Source organism: Hevea brasiliensis, chromosome 5 (genome assembly GCF_030052815.1).
Source record: "Hevea brasiliensis isolate MT/VB/25A 57/8 chromosome 5, ASM3005281v1, whole genome shotgun sequence".
NCBI lineage: Eukaryota > Viridiplantae > Streptophyta > Magnoliopsida > Malpighiales > Euphorbiaceae > Hevea > Hevea brasiliensis.
The window spans coordinates 15,540,448-15,559,472 of NC_079497.1; the positions used below are offsets into that span (position 1 = coordinate 15,540,448).

Genomic DNA, 19,025 nt, shown 5'->3' on the forward strand with positions numbered 1-19,025 from the left:
AGTGCATCAAACTTTGCATTAATCATGTTGAATGGATCAAGGTCATACATTCCAGCAGCTTGCCTCTTTTGAGTTGGAGCTGGTCCTTTTAGGCTACTCCAAAGATGAGTATTCTTTGCAATTTTCTCCAATAGCTCATAAGCTTCATCTTCATGCTTCATAATAAATTCTCCTCCTGTTTGAGCATCAATAATCCCTCTAATTGCAGGAGTAACATTGGTGTAAAAATTCTGATTTATCATCCATTTTGGAATGGCATGATGTGGACATTGTCTCTCTAATTCCTTCCATCTCATCCATGATTCATAGAGAATTTCATCTTTTCATGGTCTGCAAGCTGTCATTTGATTCCTCAATTCTTGAGTTTTTCTAGGTGGAAAATATTGTGCAAGAAATGCATTAGTCAGTTGCTCCCAATTTGTAATAGAGTTGTGAGGTAAAGAATCAAGCCAATCCAATGCTCTATCCTTCAAAGAGAATGGGAATAGCTTCAATCTTACTGCATCATCAGATACTCCAGGTTGTTTTTGCATATCACAAATCATAGCAAACTTCTTTAGATGTGTGTGTGGATTTTCAGAAGGATGTCCACCAAATTGGGAATTTTGAATCATTTGAAGAACCCCAAAATCCATCTTGTAGCTGTTTGCATCAATTCCTGGTCTTGCTGTACTCTCTCTCAAGTCATCAAAACGAGGAAAAGCATGATCCATCATACTTCCCCTAGGCACATTAGCATTTGCAACCTCTTCACCATGAGCTGCATTTTCATTGTTTCGATCATTTTCAGCATTATCACCACCAAATCTAATTTTTTCATCAGCCATTTCTGCTTCAATTTCAGCTACTCTCAAGGCTTCTTTTCTTTTTCTGGTTTTTTTCTTGTTGGCTCTATAAAATTTCTCAATTTTAGGATTAAACAATAAGGATGTGTCACTTGTGCTTCTAGCTCTTCTCCTAAAAGATTAAGAGTACCTAAAAAAAAAAAAAACAGACACAAAATGAAAAGATAACAAAGATAAAACTATAAACAACTAAAATAATAAAAAATTCAATCTTAAACAAACAACTCCCAAGAATACGCCAAAAACTTGATGTGGCCCAACCGCAAGTGCACGGTCGCATAAGTAATATAGAAAAAATATCATTCCCACGAGAAGTTGTGTTAATGATCGAATTTTTGATATAAAAATTGACTAATTTGAATATTTTTTGTGAAATTAAAGCAATAAATTGATAGATATTGAAATGTGAAATCTATATATATATATAATTAATAATCTATTCAACAATGCAATGATTTAACTAAATTTGTATCAAATTAAAATAAGCAAATTGAAATATAGCAAGATTTAAAATGGCAAGTAATTAAATTCAATTAGAAATTAACAATGATGAAAAAGGCGATTTCGGAGTTCGGGAGTTCATATTCAAGCTATTTTGGGATTTTTAAATTGGTTATCCAATCTTATGGAACTTATGGGTTTTAAGGAAATTAATTCTTAAATCCTTTGAATACGCTTTCGAGTTGGAAAAAGAGTGCCTTAATCAATATAATCCTACTTTCGTGGAGTTAAAATTAATCAAGACCCATTAAGTTCCTTAATTAATCTGTAAATCCTCTTAATCCTTAGTCTATTTCTAGATCTAAGTTAATTAAGTTCAATTTCTTGATTATCTATCACAAGGTTTTCTCCTTTCGGTGCTTCAACCATGGATTAAGAACAACACTTAATGGGATCCTACACTAAGCATGTCATTGAGCACACAAGAAATGAATAAAACTCATTAAAACCACAAATTATGGATTACCCAATCAAAATCTACAAAATATCTCAAATATTACATCCCTAATCTAGAATCTAATGAAAACTACTCACTATCCATAATATTTACAAGAAATTCTGAATTAATATGGAAATTAATCTTTAATCTAAGCTAAGAACTAAGAAACCCAATACAAGAAAGGTAGGAAATATGCAAGAAAGGAAGAAAACTCCAAATCTGGTCTAGAAATAGAGAGGTGACGTTTTGCTCTCTATTTTCTGACTCTTTCCCTCCTGCTGCTTCCTTTTATGTCTCCTCCTCTTTTCTAAAATGAGATAAGGGCCTATTTATATCTTTTTCTGACAAGTAGCCCTAAAATGGTGTGTTTGAGGTATAGTTTTCATGTGGAAATCTTCTGCCAGCTCAGTATGAAGACTCTATAAAATTGCATAAGTGGTCTGCATAAGTTATGCAGTCCCTTATGCGCTTTGCATTTTGGGCTTTCAGGTGAAGTCGCATAAGAAAGGAGTAAGTCCGCATAAGTCATGCAGTGACTTATGCAGATTTCGGTAGAAAAAGAAAAATTGCTTCTTCTTCCTGTGCAGAACTGCACAAGTTATGCGGCAATAGAAAAATTGCTTCTTCTCCCTCTGCAGAACTGCACAAGTTATGCGGCAAGTTATGCGCAATTTGGCCAATGCATACTTCAACTTTGAAACTTGTTTTTGATATCTTTGGCTGTAGAAATCACTCCTTATTGGCAAAATTTCTTTTTTTAGTCCCTCAAAAACACCATTTTTCCTACAAAATAAAGTAAAATTACAAATTAATCCAAAAATTGGCAATCATGAAAAACTATCTAAATAACTAATGAATTAGCTAAAAGTAACTAACAATCAAATAAAATGGCCATGAAATTAAACCTAAATGACTATGTAAAATGCATGTATCAGTACATATTACAAGTAGATACAACATGCAACGCACGTTTAAAAACTAGTGAAATATAAAATGATGAGAAAATAGTGGTTAATTTTTAATTTTTTTTAAAGGAATGGTCATATTTTAAATTAATTTCAAGTTAATTATAATATACAATAATCGAATTATAATATGTTTCACAATTGATTTGAGTATTAATTGAATTATAATAAGCAGTTGATGCGAGATCTACTTCATATTATTTTGATGTACTAATTATATAGAGTTAAGGTATATATTAGCACATTAAATTATATCTAATTTTTTTAAACGTACATTACATGTTATCTATACTCGTTGTAAATAATTTTATAACTTAATTTATTTGTATATAATTTTTTATTAATTTTTTGAATATAATATAATGTAATATTATATATTATTTTAATTACTAAAAATTTGAGAAGACATTTGAAATAATATAATTAAAAATATAAAATAATATAATATGAAATTCATTTTTATTTGATTTTTTAATTTTTTTTATTACATTGCTACATCAGATTTGTTGACATCAGTGTGTAAATTTATTGCAGTAATTAAATCATTAACAACATTCATGCGTCTATAATATATTATTGACTTATAAATATTTTAGTTTTGTAAAAATGTAAAATATGGTAAACATAATAAATTATTTTCACTAAAAAATAAATAAAAATAAAGAATAAATATAATTACCACTAAATATTAAATAAAATTAAATTTATAATTAATAAATATTATAGAAAATATTAATTAGGTTTTAATTTTCATATGAACTCTCTATGTATTATAGGTAGGATTCCATATAAAGTTATAAATGTATTATTATATTTGAAATTTATTATCTGATAATAAATTTTTAACAATTATAATAGAGTATATATTATATACTGTATGAAGTGTATATATATATATAGGGAAAAAAAATCTATAACTAAATTTAATATTTTTTTTATAATTAAACCTTCTTTAATTCATTAAGTTTTCTATATCTTCACATAAATAAAATATAAAACTTAATAGGCAAAACATGAAGTATTCATAATCGTAGACATGGGTTTTGCAATGAAAAACGATGAAAATATTTTCAAGAAATAGTTCCATTGTCATACAACCCAAAAATAAAAAAATTTGAAGCTGCAAACTTAACTTAAATGTTTGTTATTAGTGAGAAATTATTCGTTTTCAAATATTGAATTATTTTACCAATTCTCAGCATTTGCATTAAAGAATTTAATTCTTTTTAATTAAAAAAATAAAAATAAAAAATAATTATATGAGAATTCAATTAAATTCTTTTTTTATATAATATTACAAAGAAAACCAAAAGCACAAGCTACAAAGAAAGAGCTAGGGCTAAGAGTGTACAATGAAATCAAAAAACGACAAACTTGAGTAAACCAAATAAAACTAAACAAAAAAAAAATAATGGTTTTAGACGATTATATATTGATTTTGGCTAATAGAAAGCAATAAACCAAAGTTTTGATTTGATTTTCATGTCTGATAATAAAATTACTCTAACCCAACCCAAACTGAGTACCCTTCATTATAAGATTGCACAGTTTAGATTCTTTTAAATAATGACTTACTAAATGACACATACATAACCCTATTCTACTTCTACCTCTTGCCTCCATTCCTATTTCCATTTTCTCTCAACTGCAACCTATGTAGCACGGAAACGGCTCCGAGTGCCGCTTTCCTGTCAAAACGCTTCCGACAGTGGAAACGAATCGACACGGCTGAACGTTTCCGGCCGCTTCAAAAATCAAAATCGGAAACGCGTTTCTTTAAAGAAAATTAAAAAAAAAAATGGGTAGGTTAAAATCGATTACTTCACACTCACAGTTCACAACATTCACCAACAACAGAAAAGAAAGAAGAAGAAAAAGAAAAAGAAAAGGGAAAGGGGTACCTTCAAGGCTTCAACGGGCAGCGTCGCCGTCGGGTAAGAATCGCAAGATTCGCAACACCACATTTCTGATTTCTCTTCTTTTTTCTTTGATCTGCCATATTAACTCTTTTCTCTCTTATCAACACTCAACAGAAGAAGAAGAAGAAGAAGAAGAAGAAGCAGAAGAAGAAGCACCAGCAGCAGTCGCCGATTCTCCCAGGCAGCGTTTCCCTTTTTTTTTTTCCTTCCCGATTTCCCGATTGTGAAATGAATGAGGGCTGGGCTGGGTAATTAGGTTTATTATATTGGGGTGGTTTATTAATTTATTATTATTTAATTTATTATTTTCTTTATTATTATTTTATTATTTTCCTTTTCTAATTTTTTTGTAAAATAATTTTATCAAGTAATTTTTATTAATTAATTATAATTTTATTCTATTAATTAATCATAAATTAATCATATTTAATATCAATTTTTTTTTCTCTAAATGTATATTCCATAATTAGATTTTTCTCAAACTAAATTTGAGGAGTTATCATAAATATTTTTTTTAAAAAAAAAGATAAAAAAATTTTTCCCAAATTCACTAAAAATTTTCAAGATTTGCCATATTTTTACAATCAACATTTTGAAGGAAATTAATGACAAATGTAAATATATTTTTAAAGTTATTTTTAAAATTATAAAATTTCAAGTTTAAATTCTAATTAATGATAAATAAAAAAATTCCAACATTCAAAATTTGTATTTTATATTAATATATTTTATATTTTTGTAATAGTTTATATATAATGTGTTTAATATAATTTGTTTTAATGTATCGTTATATTATATATTAAAATTTTTCATAATATAGTCAATTTATTCAATTCTATTATTTAATTCTTTAATCATTTAATATATAATTTACATTGTGCTTTAATCCTTAGTATATAATTTGTTTAAATAATTTGTAAATTGTATAAAATTGCATTTTCTTTTTGTCATTTTGATAGGATAATATTTGAATGGATTCTTTAAACTCAAATTCTCCCCAAGCAAATAGCACTAGTGGCACTTCTTCAAAAACTAGGGAGGAAGAATTTAATCCTCTGTGGAGATATGTAACTAAACTAGAGAAAACTAGAGAAGGAGGGGGTAATTGTAAATGGATATGCAATTTTTGTGGACAAGAAAAGCAAGGGACTTATACTAGAGTGAGGGCTCATTTATTGAAAATCACTGGAAAGGGGATTGGTGTGTGTAAAAAAGTGATGAATGATAGTATTTCTGAAATGAGGAAACAGGAGGATGAGGCAACAAACAAAATTACCAGTTCACAATCTAGGCGAGTTTCTTTGCCTATTAGTATAACTTGTAACACCCCTAAGTTCTAGAGTGCTGCTCACTGCTCCATGACCAGTGTTGTCCTGACAGCTATGATCCCTAGAACCACACTTCAAAGATAGACACGAGACATACAATAATCAAAACAAAGAAAATAAAGTACAAGAAAAACAAAGGAAAAATGATTGCAAAGAAATGTGATCAAGTTAAACGAAATGAAACCTAGCGATGGGTGACCGCACCGGGAAGTCACGGCGTGGACCGTTGACTAGCCCTGGACTGCGTGGAACCCTGGGAAACATTTTTAGGACTTAAATAGACCATTGTTGAAGAGTAAATATCATTAGAAAGATCAAAGAAAAATTAAATAATTAGTACAAAGAAAATTTATAAATCGAAAAACAGACAAAATACTGTGTTAACGAAAAATCGTGAAATCCACCCTAACAGGGGCATTATGGTCATTTGACATCCCGAATTGTCTTTTGACCTAAATGTCCATTAAAAATAAATAGTATTACACTTAGAAAATGAAATGAAAAATTAATTTGATGGTACCTAAAATAAATAGTGGAAATAATGGGTTAAATGTGGATTAATAGAAAGTTAACTTATAATATGTTTTAATTTTAGTTAGTGGACCACTATAGGATTAATTTATCATTGAAAAATGGCTGATATGGTCCACTCACCATCTGAAATTCCATCTTCCTCAAAATTCTCTCAAATGGCCGAATTGAAGAAACCTTGAAACTCCATTGATGTTTTTCTTTGAGCTTCATTTCCTCTCTCCATTTCAACTCCATTCTCTTAGGTTCTTTCATGAAAAATGGTCTACACACCACAAGGAAGATATTGATACTAATTTTGAGAAGTTTGGTGAAGGTTTAGCAAGTTACAAATAAAGGTAAGTTTGCATTTTTGAGAAATCCTTTGTTAAAGTTTTTATGCATGTTATGGGTATTGGTTTGGTGAAGGAAAATTTTGAGTTTGAAGGGTTATTGTTGTTGCCATTTTGGACAGCCATGGGTCACGTTTTTGATGAGGTATTTGTGTATATAATTGATGAGAAATAATGTTAATCATGGTGATTTAGTAACCTAGTGATTTAATGCATGTATATATGGTGAATGATGCACTTTGATGGGAATTGGCATATGGTACGGCAATGTGATGTTGATGAATGAATTGTGGCAGCTTGTGGACACTTGAATAATGGTGTATATTGAAGGGAGTGTGGGCAGCATATTGACCTAGAAGGATTGATGATATGTATGTCAATTTACATTGTAAAGTGTATGTAAAGTTTGTAATGTTTAGGTGTGTTTGTAATGGTACTTAGAAATTGTAATTGTGAATGATATTTGGTGTGTTGAGGGTGATTGGAATCTGCCCAAAATAATGCTTATGTAATGTAGAAAATGTTGTTGGTAATGTGCCAAAACAGTTTGGTAGGGTATGGAAGTAAACCTTGCAAAGGTAAGTGTGTGTTTGAAGTTGGGATGTGAATTGCATATTGAGGGCAGTGTATATTTTAGCCTATAACCTTGAATGTGTAACCTCAATTGGTATGAGACCAATTTGAGGTGAAACTAGGCACAAAATGTGCCAACTTTCATTGAGAAACCATGCCAAAATTCTGCTTGCAAGGTGACCTAAAAATGACCAATTCGGATTAGGTGCAATTAGGACCTGAAAAATGACCAATTGGGCAGCAGTGAGTGTTTAGGCCATAACTCACTCAAACCAGGTCCAATTGACCTGAAATTTTGACCAAGAATAGTTAAGACCCATACCTACAAGTCTTATGAAGACACCAAAGCCCAGAAATGACCATAAGCAAGTCAAACAACTTGCACAAGTTCGGGTCCAAAAACTGGCCGAACCAGAATTGACCAATTTGACCTAAAATTGACCTAAAATGGTACCACTTGACCAGCAATAGTGTAATGACCATAACTTGGTCTACTTAACTCGGATTGACCTGAAATTTTGCACCGTGCAATAAGACCTAGATCTACAAGTTTGTAGTTTCGACCAAGACCGAAAACCGAGGAAACTAGATCGTCGGTTAGGTCAAACCAGTGTTCCGGAATCCAGCAATTTGCATTAAAATGCACTAAGCAAGGAAATGACTTTGGTAAAACATACCAAACCTAAAACCCTATCAAATGTGACATATTAACGACACTAAAACCTAATTTACCTAAAACGCAACGAGGGTCGGTATATTAGGTGATTAAGTGAATAATTGAGTTCTGTGCATTATTTACCAAACACCATCGATAGAGACAGTTTATATTAGTAATCAAACACTTCAAATTGTGTTTCTCATTACCAAAGACTCAGAAAAGGGAAGGAAACACCGAGTCCAGATCGGGGGACACCATCGAGGTTTGTGCACAACAACTGTTTCTTTTGAATTATTTTCAATGGAAATAAATATTGACTATTTGCATATCATTGTTTTAAATTGTGGAAATGTGTTTGGTGGACACTTATTGATTGAAAAACATTGTGAATGGTTTGAAACTGTGAAAAATTATTTGAATGGTATTTGATGGATACTTATTGATTGAAAAGCACTGTAAATGGTTTTTGTGGAAATTGAAGTGAATTACGAATTGTGTTGCCATTTTGTGAATGAAATTATAACTTTGGAAATTTATTGGATTCTTACGGATCATTTGAATAAAATGTTTGGAATTGTTTTGACTCACAATTGGCATGACACTGATAATATGTTCCTCCTCCATTAATGGGGTGAGTGTGATTATTCCTCCCTCTTTGACTTATTAGTCTGGGGTGAGTATGATTATGTTCCTCCCTCTTTGACTTCCCAGTCTGAGGTGAGTATGGATGAGTTCTCATTATATAGCTAGCGTCCTCCCTCATTGATTTCGATTATTGGGGTGAGCATGTCTTGTCGTGGTGTACAACACGGCATATATGGAAAAATTGTGTCATGGCCTAAATTGTGTTATAGATTGGCAACACTGTATTCTTCAGTTATTTGATCGAATTGTGTTATTATGTATTGTGAGATTGTGAAATTGATTTAAACTCTTATTGACATATACTGTCTATTGAATTCAACCATGATCTGACTTATTGAAAATTATTGTGATATTAATAAATGGAGTTTAAATTCTTGTTGACATTTATTGTCTTGAATTTAACTATGGTTTTAAGTATCCACTATTGATATGATTTATGAATTGTGATTTAAAATTTGTATTTGGTTAATGTTGTGCACCACTGAGACATTGTCTCAGCGATAGCTTTTTATTGCTGTCGCAGGTAGAGAGACAGACAGGGCAGCAGGCTAGGCTGCTAGTATCGCCAGCGAGAGATTTTTGGGTATAGTGAGTATACCACATGTGGCATTTTATACTATAATGTATATTCACTGTATGTATATTTTGTTCTTGGTTTTGAGCAGTTGTAAATTTAAGTTGTACAAAGAAAGTTGTAAAATAATTATGAGTTATTTGGCTTGTAAAAATTGTGTTATATCTTTGTATCTTAGTCTTTGAAAATCACTGTGGATTTGACTTGAGAAATGTGTTGTGTTGATAAAAATATTGGAGTTGAGATTTGAAAATATATTGAAGTGCTTTTACAGTGTTTTCAAGAACTGCTTTGTCCAAAATACAAATGGCACCTTGCCAAAATTTTTACAGATATTCCAAATAAATCAAATGAGTTAGTTGTTTCACTTGATTCACCAAAGTCTTTCACACTGTAAATAGTGCTCACCATCGTAAAAGAAGTAAGAAAAGTTTTTAAAATCCCTTGTAGTGTATTTAATGGATTATCAGTAGACGGAGTTGGTAATTCATTAGGTATACTACGGGATCATGTTATGCCTTACAGAGGGGTAGGGTGTGACATAACTTCTGTTCCTTCATTGAATATAACTGAACCAAGTATTTCAGCAGCTTTGAAGAAAAGAAGAGTTAATGATTCTCCTCTTGGTAGAGCTTTTGACTTGCAAACTAGAGCTCAATTAGATGCAGAGATTGCTAGAATGTTCTACACTGGGGGTCTACCTTTTAATTTTGCTAGAAATCCTTATTATGTGAGTTCTTATTCTTTTGCTGCTAATCATGTTTTGGGTGGTTATGTGCCGCCTGGTTATAACAAATTGAGAACCACATTACTTCAGCAAGAAAAAGCAAATGTAGAGAGGTTGCTTGAACCAATTAAAAGTACTTGGTTAGAAAAGGGTGTTAGTATTGTGAGTGATGGATGGAGTGATCCCAAGAGGAGCCCTTTGATTAATTTTATGGTTGTTTCTGAGTCTGGCCCCATGTTTATCAAATCTGTAGATTGTTCTGGTGAAGTGAAAGATAAGCAATTTATTGCTAATTTGCTAAAAGAAGTAATTGATGAGGTGGGTCATCAAAAAGTGGTATAAGTCATTACTGATAATGCTTCAAATTGTAAAGGTGCTGGAGAAATCATTGAGGGAATGTTTCCACATATTTATTGGACTCCTTGTGTTGTGCACACTCTTAATCTTGCTTTGAAGAATATATGTGCAGCAAAAAATTTGGAAACTAATCAAGAAACTTATGATGTGTGTCACTGGATCACTGAAATCCATGGGGATGCTTTGCAAATCAAGAATTTTATAATGAATCATTCCATGAGGCTTGCAATTTATAATCGGTTTAGCCCTTTGAAATTGCTTTCAGTTGCTGACACTCGTTTTGCTTCTATTGTTGTGATGCTTAAAAGATTTAAACTTATTAGGCGTGCTTTAGAAGCAATGGTTATGAGTGATCAATGGGCACAATACCGAGAAGATGACCAAGGCAAAGCTAGATTTGTTCGTGATAAAGTGGTAGATGAGGATTGGTGGGAAAAGGTTGATTACATCATTGCTTTTACTGGGCCCATTTATGACATGATCAGAGTTTGTGACACAGACAAACCATGCCTTCATTTGGTTTATGAGTTGTGGGATTCTATGATTGAAAAGGTGAAGCAAGTTATTTTTGATCATGAAGGAAAGCAAGCAGATGGGTTTTCTCCTTTTTATTATGTGGTTCATCGAATTCTTGTTGATCGTTGGGCAAAGAGCAACACTCCCCTTCATTGTTTAGCCCATTCATTAAATCCAAGGTAAATTTCTAACTTACATACTCATCTTCTTGTTCTAATTTTTTTTTATTATTTTCTGAATTTATTTTCTTATTTTTGAAGATTTTATAGTGAAAAATGGCTTCAAGAGGGAGAAGGTAGAGTGCCTCCTCATATGGATGGAGAAGTATCAACTGAGAGAATTAAATGCTTTAGAAGGATTTTTTCTAATGAAGATGAGCGAATTAGAGCAAATGATGAATTTGCAAATTTTTCTTTGAAAAGTGGACCTTTTGCTGATCCTGATTCTATTGGAAGTATGTATGTTACAGATCCTAGGAAATGGTAGGCATGTTTTGGTTCTAATGCACCTTTACTTCAAAGGTTGGCTTTTAAAGTGCTTAGACAACCTACTTCCTCCTCTTGTTGTGAAAGAAATTGGAGTATTTATTCCTTCATTCATTCATGCAGAAGGAATAAATTAACTCCAAAACGTGCAAAGGACTTGGTTTTTATCCATAATAATCTTCGTCTTCTGTCCAGAAACTCCTCCCAATATTATGATGAGAAGACAAAATTGTGGGATGTTGGTGGTGATCAATTTGGAAGTATGGAAGATGTGGGAGTTCTTGAATTTGCCAACCTTTCATTGGATGAACCAGAGTTAGAGTCTGTTTTGTTTGATGAAAATGCAACTACAAGCATGGAGAAGGAGAATGAGAAAGACAGTGAAGTTGAGGAAATATTATAAATTTTATTATCTTTTCTTTTTTAACATTTGAATGTGTTGTAGTTGATATTTATTTCTTATAAGTATGAAACTTCTAAATATGTATTTTTATAGTTGAATTTAAATGTTGATTTGAACTTTATTTATTATTAAACATCTTTCATGATATATATATATATATATATATATTATTTATTTATTTATTTATTTATAAATATACCTCTATATTTTTTATATTTACACGTTTCCCCCACGTTTCCGTTTCCTATGTTTTTTAAAATGCCATTTCCCTGTGTCCGTTTCCGCGTTTCCCCGTTTCCGCGTTTCCGTTTCCGTGCTACATAGACTGCAACCTTTCATCTGACTCTATTAAATACTAAATATAAATATATTTGTCTTCTTTTCTCTATCAAAGGTTGGGATTCTGGACATCTAGGGATCAACATATATAGCTAGGATTCTTCTTCTTCTTCTTTTTTTTTTTTTTTTTTTTTTTAATTGTTTTTGGTGAGACATGGCTAGGATTCCTTGTATTTACAATCGGCATGCATGTGGTATTTGTTGCTTTCACCTTACTGAGATTCTTCACAAATATCTCCGTGAAAATTCGATGACTGGATTGTGCTAACTTTGGTATTTGTACTTTCTCTTTTCAAAACCACTATTCTCCTCTTTTATTGATATAAAATTCGCTCTTTAAAGAAAATTGCAGATTTTTTGTGTTCTTATCTGTGATTGTATTTACTAATTTTAAGCTTTTGTTCTTGGTGCAGTTTTCCGTTTAAGTTTTTTTCTCTTTGAATTTTGTTCATGCTGGGTTGAAAATTGAATTTTTATCATTGAATACCTAAACGTGCAGAACACTCACAATGGGACTCAATACAATGAGTCTTGGGGCGTCTGCTTCTACCCAAAACTTATGGTTTTCATTTCTCAATTCTCGGCTTCGGTTTCAAGGAATATAAAGCCAAAATTATCGATTCAGTTGTGCATATACCTGAAACCCCGACCAACTCGAATCGTGTACACCTCTAGCTACCTATTGTCACATTTATTGATCCTTGGCTTCAGGAAGACACTACCATCCTCAAGCGACAAGTCATAATCGAATACAAGGTTACCTGGAACCTTTTCCACCTATTTCTCCATCGGTCACTCAACTTTATTAATTATTTCATTTTAGTTATTATACTTTAATTTGTTTCAATAAAATTACTCATTTTTTATATTTTTTTTTATTAGCAGTCACTTTTTTCACTAAACCTTGGAAAATAATCTGTAAGTTTTGTCAAACCTTAGAGACTAAATTATTTCATTTCGAAAATATAGTAAAGGGTATTTTAGTCATTTTAACTAAAATTAATGATAACTTAATTGTGATTCTAATGACAGGAACTATTATGTAGATTTATTAAAATATCAAGGACTAAGGCCATATTGGTATTGCTGTTGAAACTGTTGTTAAGAAAAATATATTTTTTTAAATATACTAGTTAAAGCGCGTTAAAAAATAATTTAAAATTAAATTTAGTAAGTTTTAGTCATAAAAACACATAAGTAACAAAATAATTTTTTTCAAAGACATGTAAAATGGTTTTTTTTTTTTTCCTAAAAAGCAATTTTGGCTCTCTAATCTCAATGTTAAACAATTACTAAATAGGTAGCTTTTAAAAATATAGAGATTAATCTATAGGTATTGTTAAACCTAAAAAACTAAACTTTAATTTACCTAATTTCTTTTCACTAATATGAAAAAATTGTAGAAAATTTCTGGAGCATATGCTCTCTCTTATAAAAATGTAATTCATTCTCATACTATAAGGTGTAAACTCCACATGATTGTGAAACAAGATAAATATTAAGTAGGAACACCTAATAATCTCTCACTAATGAGTTAACTCTTCTAGTCGAAAAGGGAATGGATTATTCAATACTTTTGAAATGCATACTCCCTTGCTTACGCATGCACTGATCTCACTCTTTTTACAAGGGGGTAATAGAATTTTTTATTTTTATAGAAAGTATTTTTTATGTTTATAGAAAGCAACTCTTTTAATACTTTTTATACTCCTGAAGTTTTGTGTTTATAGAAACTTTTTTAATACTTTCTATGTATATTATAAATTTATCGAAGAGAAACATTTTAGCCGTTAAACATTGAAAAGATGTTGTTACACTGCAATATCATTAAATTTATCCAAATTACGAGATTAATTTTTCTTTTTTTTTTCCCTCTGCCTCAGCCCATCTCTCTTTCTATCACATTCTTCCTCTCCCTTGCGCTCTCCCCTATTTAAAAACTAACATTTTATTAAAAAAAAAATCAATTTAATTGATCTTTTTTTTTTTAATTCTCATGTTTTCGAAATCTCTTGTTTTGTCCATGTTCTATTTATAGAGATTCTCTCTTCCCGTTTAACGTTTAGAATTAAAAATTTTAATTTTAATTAAAAAAAATCCATTTTAAAGATATAAAAATTAAATATAATTAATTATGTGAGAATTTTATTAAATTATTTTCTTACAAATAATTTATTTCAGCCAAAACTAAAACATATGCTGCACTTTCCATAGGAAGCGATCATAAGGAAATAGCTAGGGCCTATTGTCACATTTATTGATCCTTGCCTTAGCATCCTCATGCCACGAAGTCATGATGGCGCAAAGGTTAGCTTGGAAACGCACCCACCTATGTCTATTTTTATACGTTTGAGCTATTGAAATTTTGGTTTGTTTCAAGAATTCAAACAAAAATGCATTCTGAAAAGATAAGACTCAACATGATAGAGAAGATTTATTAGTTTGAAAACAAACCTTTTATAACATCTTTGTCGACAGTCTACAGAACATTAACTCGGTTCATTATTTCTATCCCAAATTCCTTTGGCTATATCTATCTGCTTATTCTCTAATTGCAAGAGGAAGAAATATTTGACATCTGTGTATACAAGATAGAAGAAGCCAAAAAGGAAATCTAATTTGAAATATCTGTCTGCTTACAGTTCACAATCCCAGAGTTCTTGCACTGTCTTGTAAAAGCCGTTAGTCTTGTCAACTAAAAAACTGCCCCTTCATAGCCTCATCTGCAAGATTAAAAACAGCATTTCAATCATGTAAGGTAGATTTGAATTAATTACACCACAAAAACTTGAAAGCTCTAAAAGATTCCAACAATTTATCATGTGGGAACTTGCCAAGATTAGAGAGAACCACCAATACTTGCCTTTTCACTTTCAGAAAACTTGGCAAACAAATTTTCAGGAATAGACCAGTCAAAAACATCAAAGTTTTGCTCGATCCTTGCCTCATTCGTGCTCTTAGGCACTACACTGTGACCCATTTGAAGTCCCCAACGAAGAGCAACTTGTGCAGGAGTCTTGCCTAATTTCTCAGCAACTGTAGTGACAATAGGATTCTTGAGAATCGGTGTTCCAGAGGAACCTAGTGGCGAATACCCCTAAAAAAAACACCACAATTCTTATTTGGATAATCACCCAATTGGGGGTTAAGGCATACACACATGTGCGCACGCTCACACACCCTATTTCCCTCTATCTGAAAAGGATTTGCACGACTTACATTATTTCATTCACCACAACAAACCTACCATGAGCCAGTTTATTCAACAGAAGTAACTCGAGCATTTACAGTAAAAGTAAACCACCTATGTTTTGAATACTCACGGTTAAATGAATTCCCTTGGATTTAAAATACTCACAAAGCCGAGGCTGCTGCCATACAGGATGAATCTTCACTTGGTTAACAGCGGGAGTAACACGAGCAACAGCTAGCAGGTCTTCAAGCTGCTTTACAGAGAAATTACTAACTCCAATCGCTCGAGCCTTGCCAGAATCAAACAATGCTTCCATTGCTCGCCATGTGCTGGGAATGTCAGGGCCTGGCCAGTGAATCTTTAACAAAATAATAAAATAAAATTAATTCAAGAATTTGTTTTCGCGAGTAAAATTAAGTGAACAGGTATAGATTAGTTTCGGTATGCATACAAGGTACAGATCAACATAGTCAAGTTGCAGGTCTCGCAAAGTTCTGTTCAATGCCTTTGGAACATCTTCTGGTGCATGATCAGTGTTCCTGCAGGTAATTATAATGTTTAGTAGAATACAGCATTGAGATTTGAACATAACTTCGATAATTTCAATTTTCACAAAAGCCTCATAAAGCTCAAAGTCAGGGCACATTTCAAAATATTTCTTAACAAATAACTAATAAAATAAATACCAGAGTTTGGAGGTGATCCATAAGTCCTCACGTTTCACTAAACCATCTTTAAAAACCTTCTTCAGAGCAACACCAATCTGCAAGAATTGAGATAGCAAGGACAAGGAGGAAATTAGTTCACAAGGCATAAGTGCAATTGGCTCTGTTAGATTACAAATTCAAACCCACAAAATAAAATCAAATAGTATGCTAGAAACTTTGTAGCCCCATTGGAACAAACATACATTGGGTGAGGCAAAGAGAAGCCAAACAATCAATTCATAATTATGCAAAATGATCACCTGTTTCTCGTTCCCATACATTTGAGCGCAATCAATGTGTCGATATCCAACCTGCAAATCACAAAGTACATTAGCAGACCAAAATTATAGCCAATATAGCGGGCAGAGCATCAATCAGTGAATTAATTCAGTTTTCGAGATTTCTTCAGAAAATGTAAATACAGTACCTTAACAGCGGTGGTGATGGCCCCTCCGACGGCGTTAGGGGCAGCCGCCCATGTGCCTAACCCAACGGAGGGGATTATGGCTCCTGTGTTTAACTCAAAGAATTTAATTGATTTCGCCATTTCTCAAGAAAAACTAGAAAATTTATTTGATGAAAACATTATTCTTTCTCAATATATATCTTCAAGTTCCTCTTCCTCACATACGCACTGACGTCACTCTTCTTTAAATAAGGAATCAATCAATTTTTACGTCTATAGAAATTACCATATTTTAGTACTTTGAATATATATATATATATATATATATATATATATATATATATATTATTTACAATAAAAATATTTATTTTATTTATTAATTATTTTTTGGTCTAAAGATTAATTAAATTAATTTTTTTATAAAATTAATTTAATTAATTTTATTTTATTAATTTAATTAATTTCTGACATGAGATAATTAATCAATGAATTAATTGTGGTTATTAGATGATTATCTGGAATAAGAAAGTTGAAGCAATTTCAAGAAGTGGGCAGTAACTGCACGCAATCACAGAATGTGTTTTAGGGTTTTCCAAGAGCTTACCAGATACCTGCATAGCAGTTTATAGCGATTCTAAGCAGTTTAAAGAAATAGGCAAGTAACTGCAGAACGTGATAGAGTGTATTTTAGAGTCTTTCGGAAGTCTTTTAGATACCTGCAGACAAAATTATAAATGTTAAATACTCTACAACATGAAAAAGCTCAACCACTTAATCAATCAAACAACAACATAACCTAGTATATTTAATTTTACCTTCATTTTTATTTTTCCAGCCTTACATTTATTTTTCAAGCCTTATACTTAAATTTTCAGTAATTAATATAATTTTCAGTTGCCTTTAATTTTTCAGTTCAAGTGAGATTTTAACGGTCGCTGTCACCTAGTCTAGTTCCCACAACCATATCAGAGAAGTCAGAAAAGCGCGCAGTTGATATACTCAGTATCTGGCATGCCCGCAATTCTTAAGCTGTTAGCCAGCCAAATTATTTTTCAATGAAACAATTTTTGGCACGCCTAATGGGATGATTATCGTCATTCATGTTCTTGATAACGTATTACAAAATGCCTTATAGTGATGAAGAAAAACTTACATCAACCATGGCTGATGACTTGGAAAAAGACATAGGAAGGCGGATGGATGCCTTGAAGAAGATTATTTTGTTGATTCAGTCATTGGCTGAAAAGTTTAATTTGTCTAGGCTAGAAAAGTTTGACTCGATAACCAAAGGTGTTAGGGAGCCCAGGAGGCAGTCCAGTCTCGAACTCCTCAAGGCAATACTGAGGGAAGCCTTGCCAACAGCGAGGAAAGATACCAGCCACTCCACAAAAGAGAAGAACAGGTGGCTAGCTAAACAAGAATACCAGTTTAACTCAGCCACCCCAGCGGCAAACTGTTATTCCCACCCAAGTTTTCAGTAATACTAACTTGGTCACTCACATTAGTATTGATCATGTAGTTGTAGGTCCTCCAATGGTATCAACCTCTCAACAGGTGTAGATACCCTAGGTGACATTCGACTCAAGGGGCAACAGTCACAAAGGAACTAACATATCTACAGTGCAGGTACCTTAGCCAACTGCACCAATGTCCCAGGTGATGGAGGAAAAATCTAGTCTTCAAGTTATTGTAGCTTATAATGACCAATTCCTTAAGCTGGAGGAGCCAAACTTGACTTCCAGGAATATTGGAGAACTCGAGGGGCACCAGCCTGAAATTTCCCTAGGGGGCAGTATAAAAGGAATCGATGTTCCCGTAATATAGATTCCTTTTATGACCATTATACTTGCTTTTGTTTTTAAGGTACCAATTCAAGTGACGTGATTCTACAAGTCCAAAGCCATCATACTTGCAGGAAATCAATGGGATGACACCGAGCATAAAATAGCCAAGGCCGACCCATCGCCTCAAATAGCCAACTTTACAACTTTTCATAAGGACCCTATACAAAAGGAATAGACAAAGTTGACATAACAGCTAAAGTGTAATTGAGTGGGCATTGCTGCCACTTATGCAAAATAAACAAAGCTAATGTAACAAGTGGGCCTTATGGCCACTTTCATTAATAAATAAAAGTCAAAACACTTCTTATTGTTCAACAAATATCCAAGCATGTTCATATATGCTAAATTTATTATCTCAAAATATTATGACTATAGCATGAAGAAAAATTCTTGGAGGATGCTTAGAGTCGGTAAGTAGCTTTAAAACAAGGCTGGATAGATAACTCCCCAGTATTTGATATTAGCAATTATGAAAAGTACCCGAAGAAATTAGCTCTTCAAGTGTACTACGCTCTTAGGAGGCCACAAGTACTTACAAGAACCTTAACAAGGGCAAATGAAGGCTAAGTACCTTCAGAGGCACATGTAGAGACACTTGCAAGACAACAAAGGTACCTGGTCAGTAAAGAATTTGACAAAGTCTCCTCTGTAATACAAACTTCTAGAAAATTGGCTTTTCAATATTTAGCCAATTTCCAACACAACAATCAACACAACCTACAGGAGAATTACATAATA

The 19,025-nt window shown here is 32.3% G+C and overlaps 2 protein-coding genes and 1 non-coding gene across 3 annotated transcripts; 2 read left to right on the forward strand and 1 right to left on the reverse strand.

Moving 5' to 3' along the window:
* The first annotated feature begins 252 nt into the window (after nt 1-252).
* Nucleotides 253-359, forward strand: LOC131180499 (small nucleolar RNA R71). The gene has a single exon (XR_009149266.1). It is a non-coding gene; the product is annotated as a small nucleolar RNA R71 (small nucleolar RNA).
* Nucleotides 360-9,857: 9,498 nt separating this feature from the next.
* LOC110671039 (uncharacterized) lies at nt 9,858-11,942 on the forward strand. Its single transcript, XM_058147076.1, has 2 exons — nt 9,858-11,089; nt 11,171-11,942. Exons 1-2 carry the CDS (start codon nt 10,434-10,436, stop codon nt 11,394-11,396), a joined length of 882 nt encoding a protein of 293 aa, XP_058003059.1. The 5' UTR covers nt 9,858-10,433; the 3' UTR covers nt 11,397-11,942.
* Nucleotides 11,943-14,558: 2,616 nt separating this feature from the next.
* LOC110662450 (NADPH-dependent aldo-keto reductase, chloroplastic) lies at nt 14,559-16,647 on the reverse strand. The gene is made up of 7 exons (XM_021821416.2): nt 16,465-16,647; nt 16,298-16,348; nt 16,017-16,093; nt 15,782-15,869; nt 15,461-15,688; nt 15,001-15,234; nt 14,559-14,860 (listed from the first exon to the last, which is right to left on the reverse strand). The coding sequence occupies exons 1-7, from the start codon at nt 16,582-16,584 to the stop codon at nt 14,849-14,851; spliced, it is 810 nt and encodes a 269-aa protein (XP_021677108.2). The 5' UTR covers nt 16,585-16,647; the 3' UTR covers nt 14,559-14,848.
* Between the last annotated feature and the right edge of the window lie 2,378 nt (nt 16,648-19,025).

What these genes read in the sequence shown, in the direction of transcription:
- LOC110671039 (XM_058147076.1), top strand. Translation starts at nt 10,434, where the DNA reads ATGTTTCCACATATTTATTGGACTCCTTGTGTTGTGCACACTCTTAAT. An exon ending in GCCCATTCATTAAATCCAAG is followed by an intron (nt 11,090 to 11,170) that starts GTAAATTTCTAA and finishes TTATTTTTGAAG; the next exon opens with ATTTTATAGTGAAAAATGGC.
- LOC110662450 (XM_021821416.2), bottom strand. Translation starts at nt 16,584, where the DNA reads ATGGCGAAATCAATTAAATTCTTTGAGTTAAACACAGGAGCCATAATC. An exon ending in CCATCACCACCGCTGTTAAG is followed by an intron (nt 16,349 to 16,464) that starts GTACTGTATTTA and finishes TGTGATTTGCAG; the next exon opens with GTTGGATATCGACACATTGA. An exon ending in TGGATCACCTCCAAACTCTG is followed by an intron (nt 15,870 to 16,016) that starts GTATTTATTTTA and finishes AATTACCTGCAG; the next exon opens with GAACACTGATCATGCACCAG.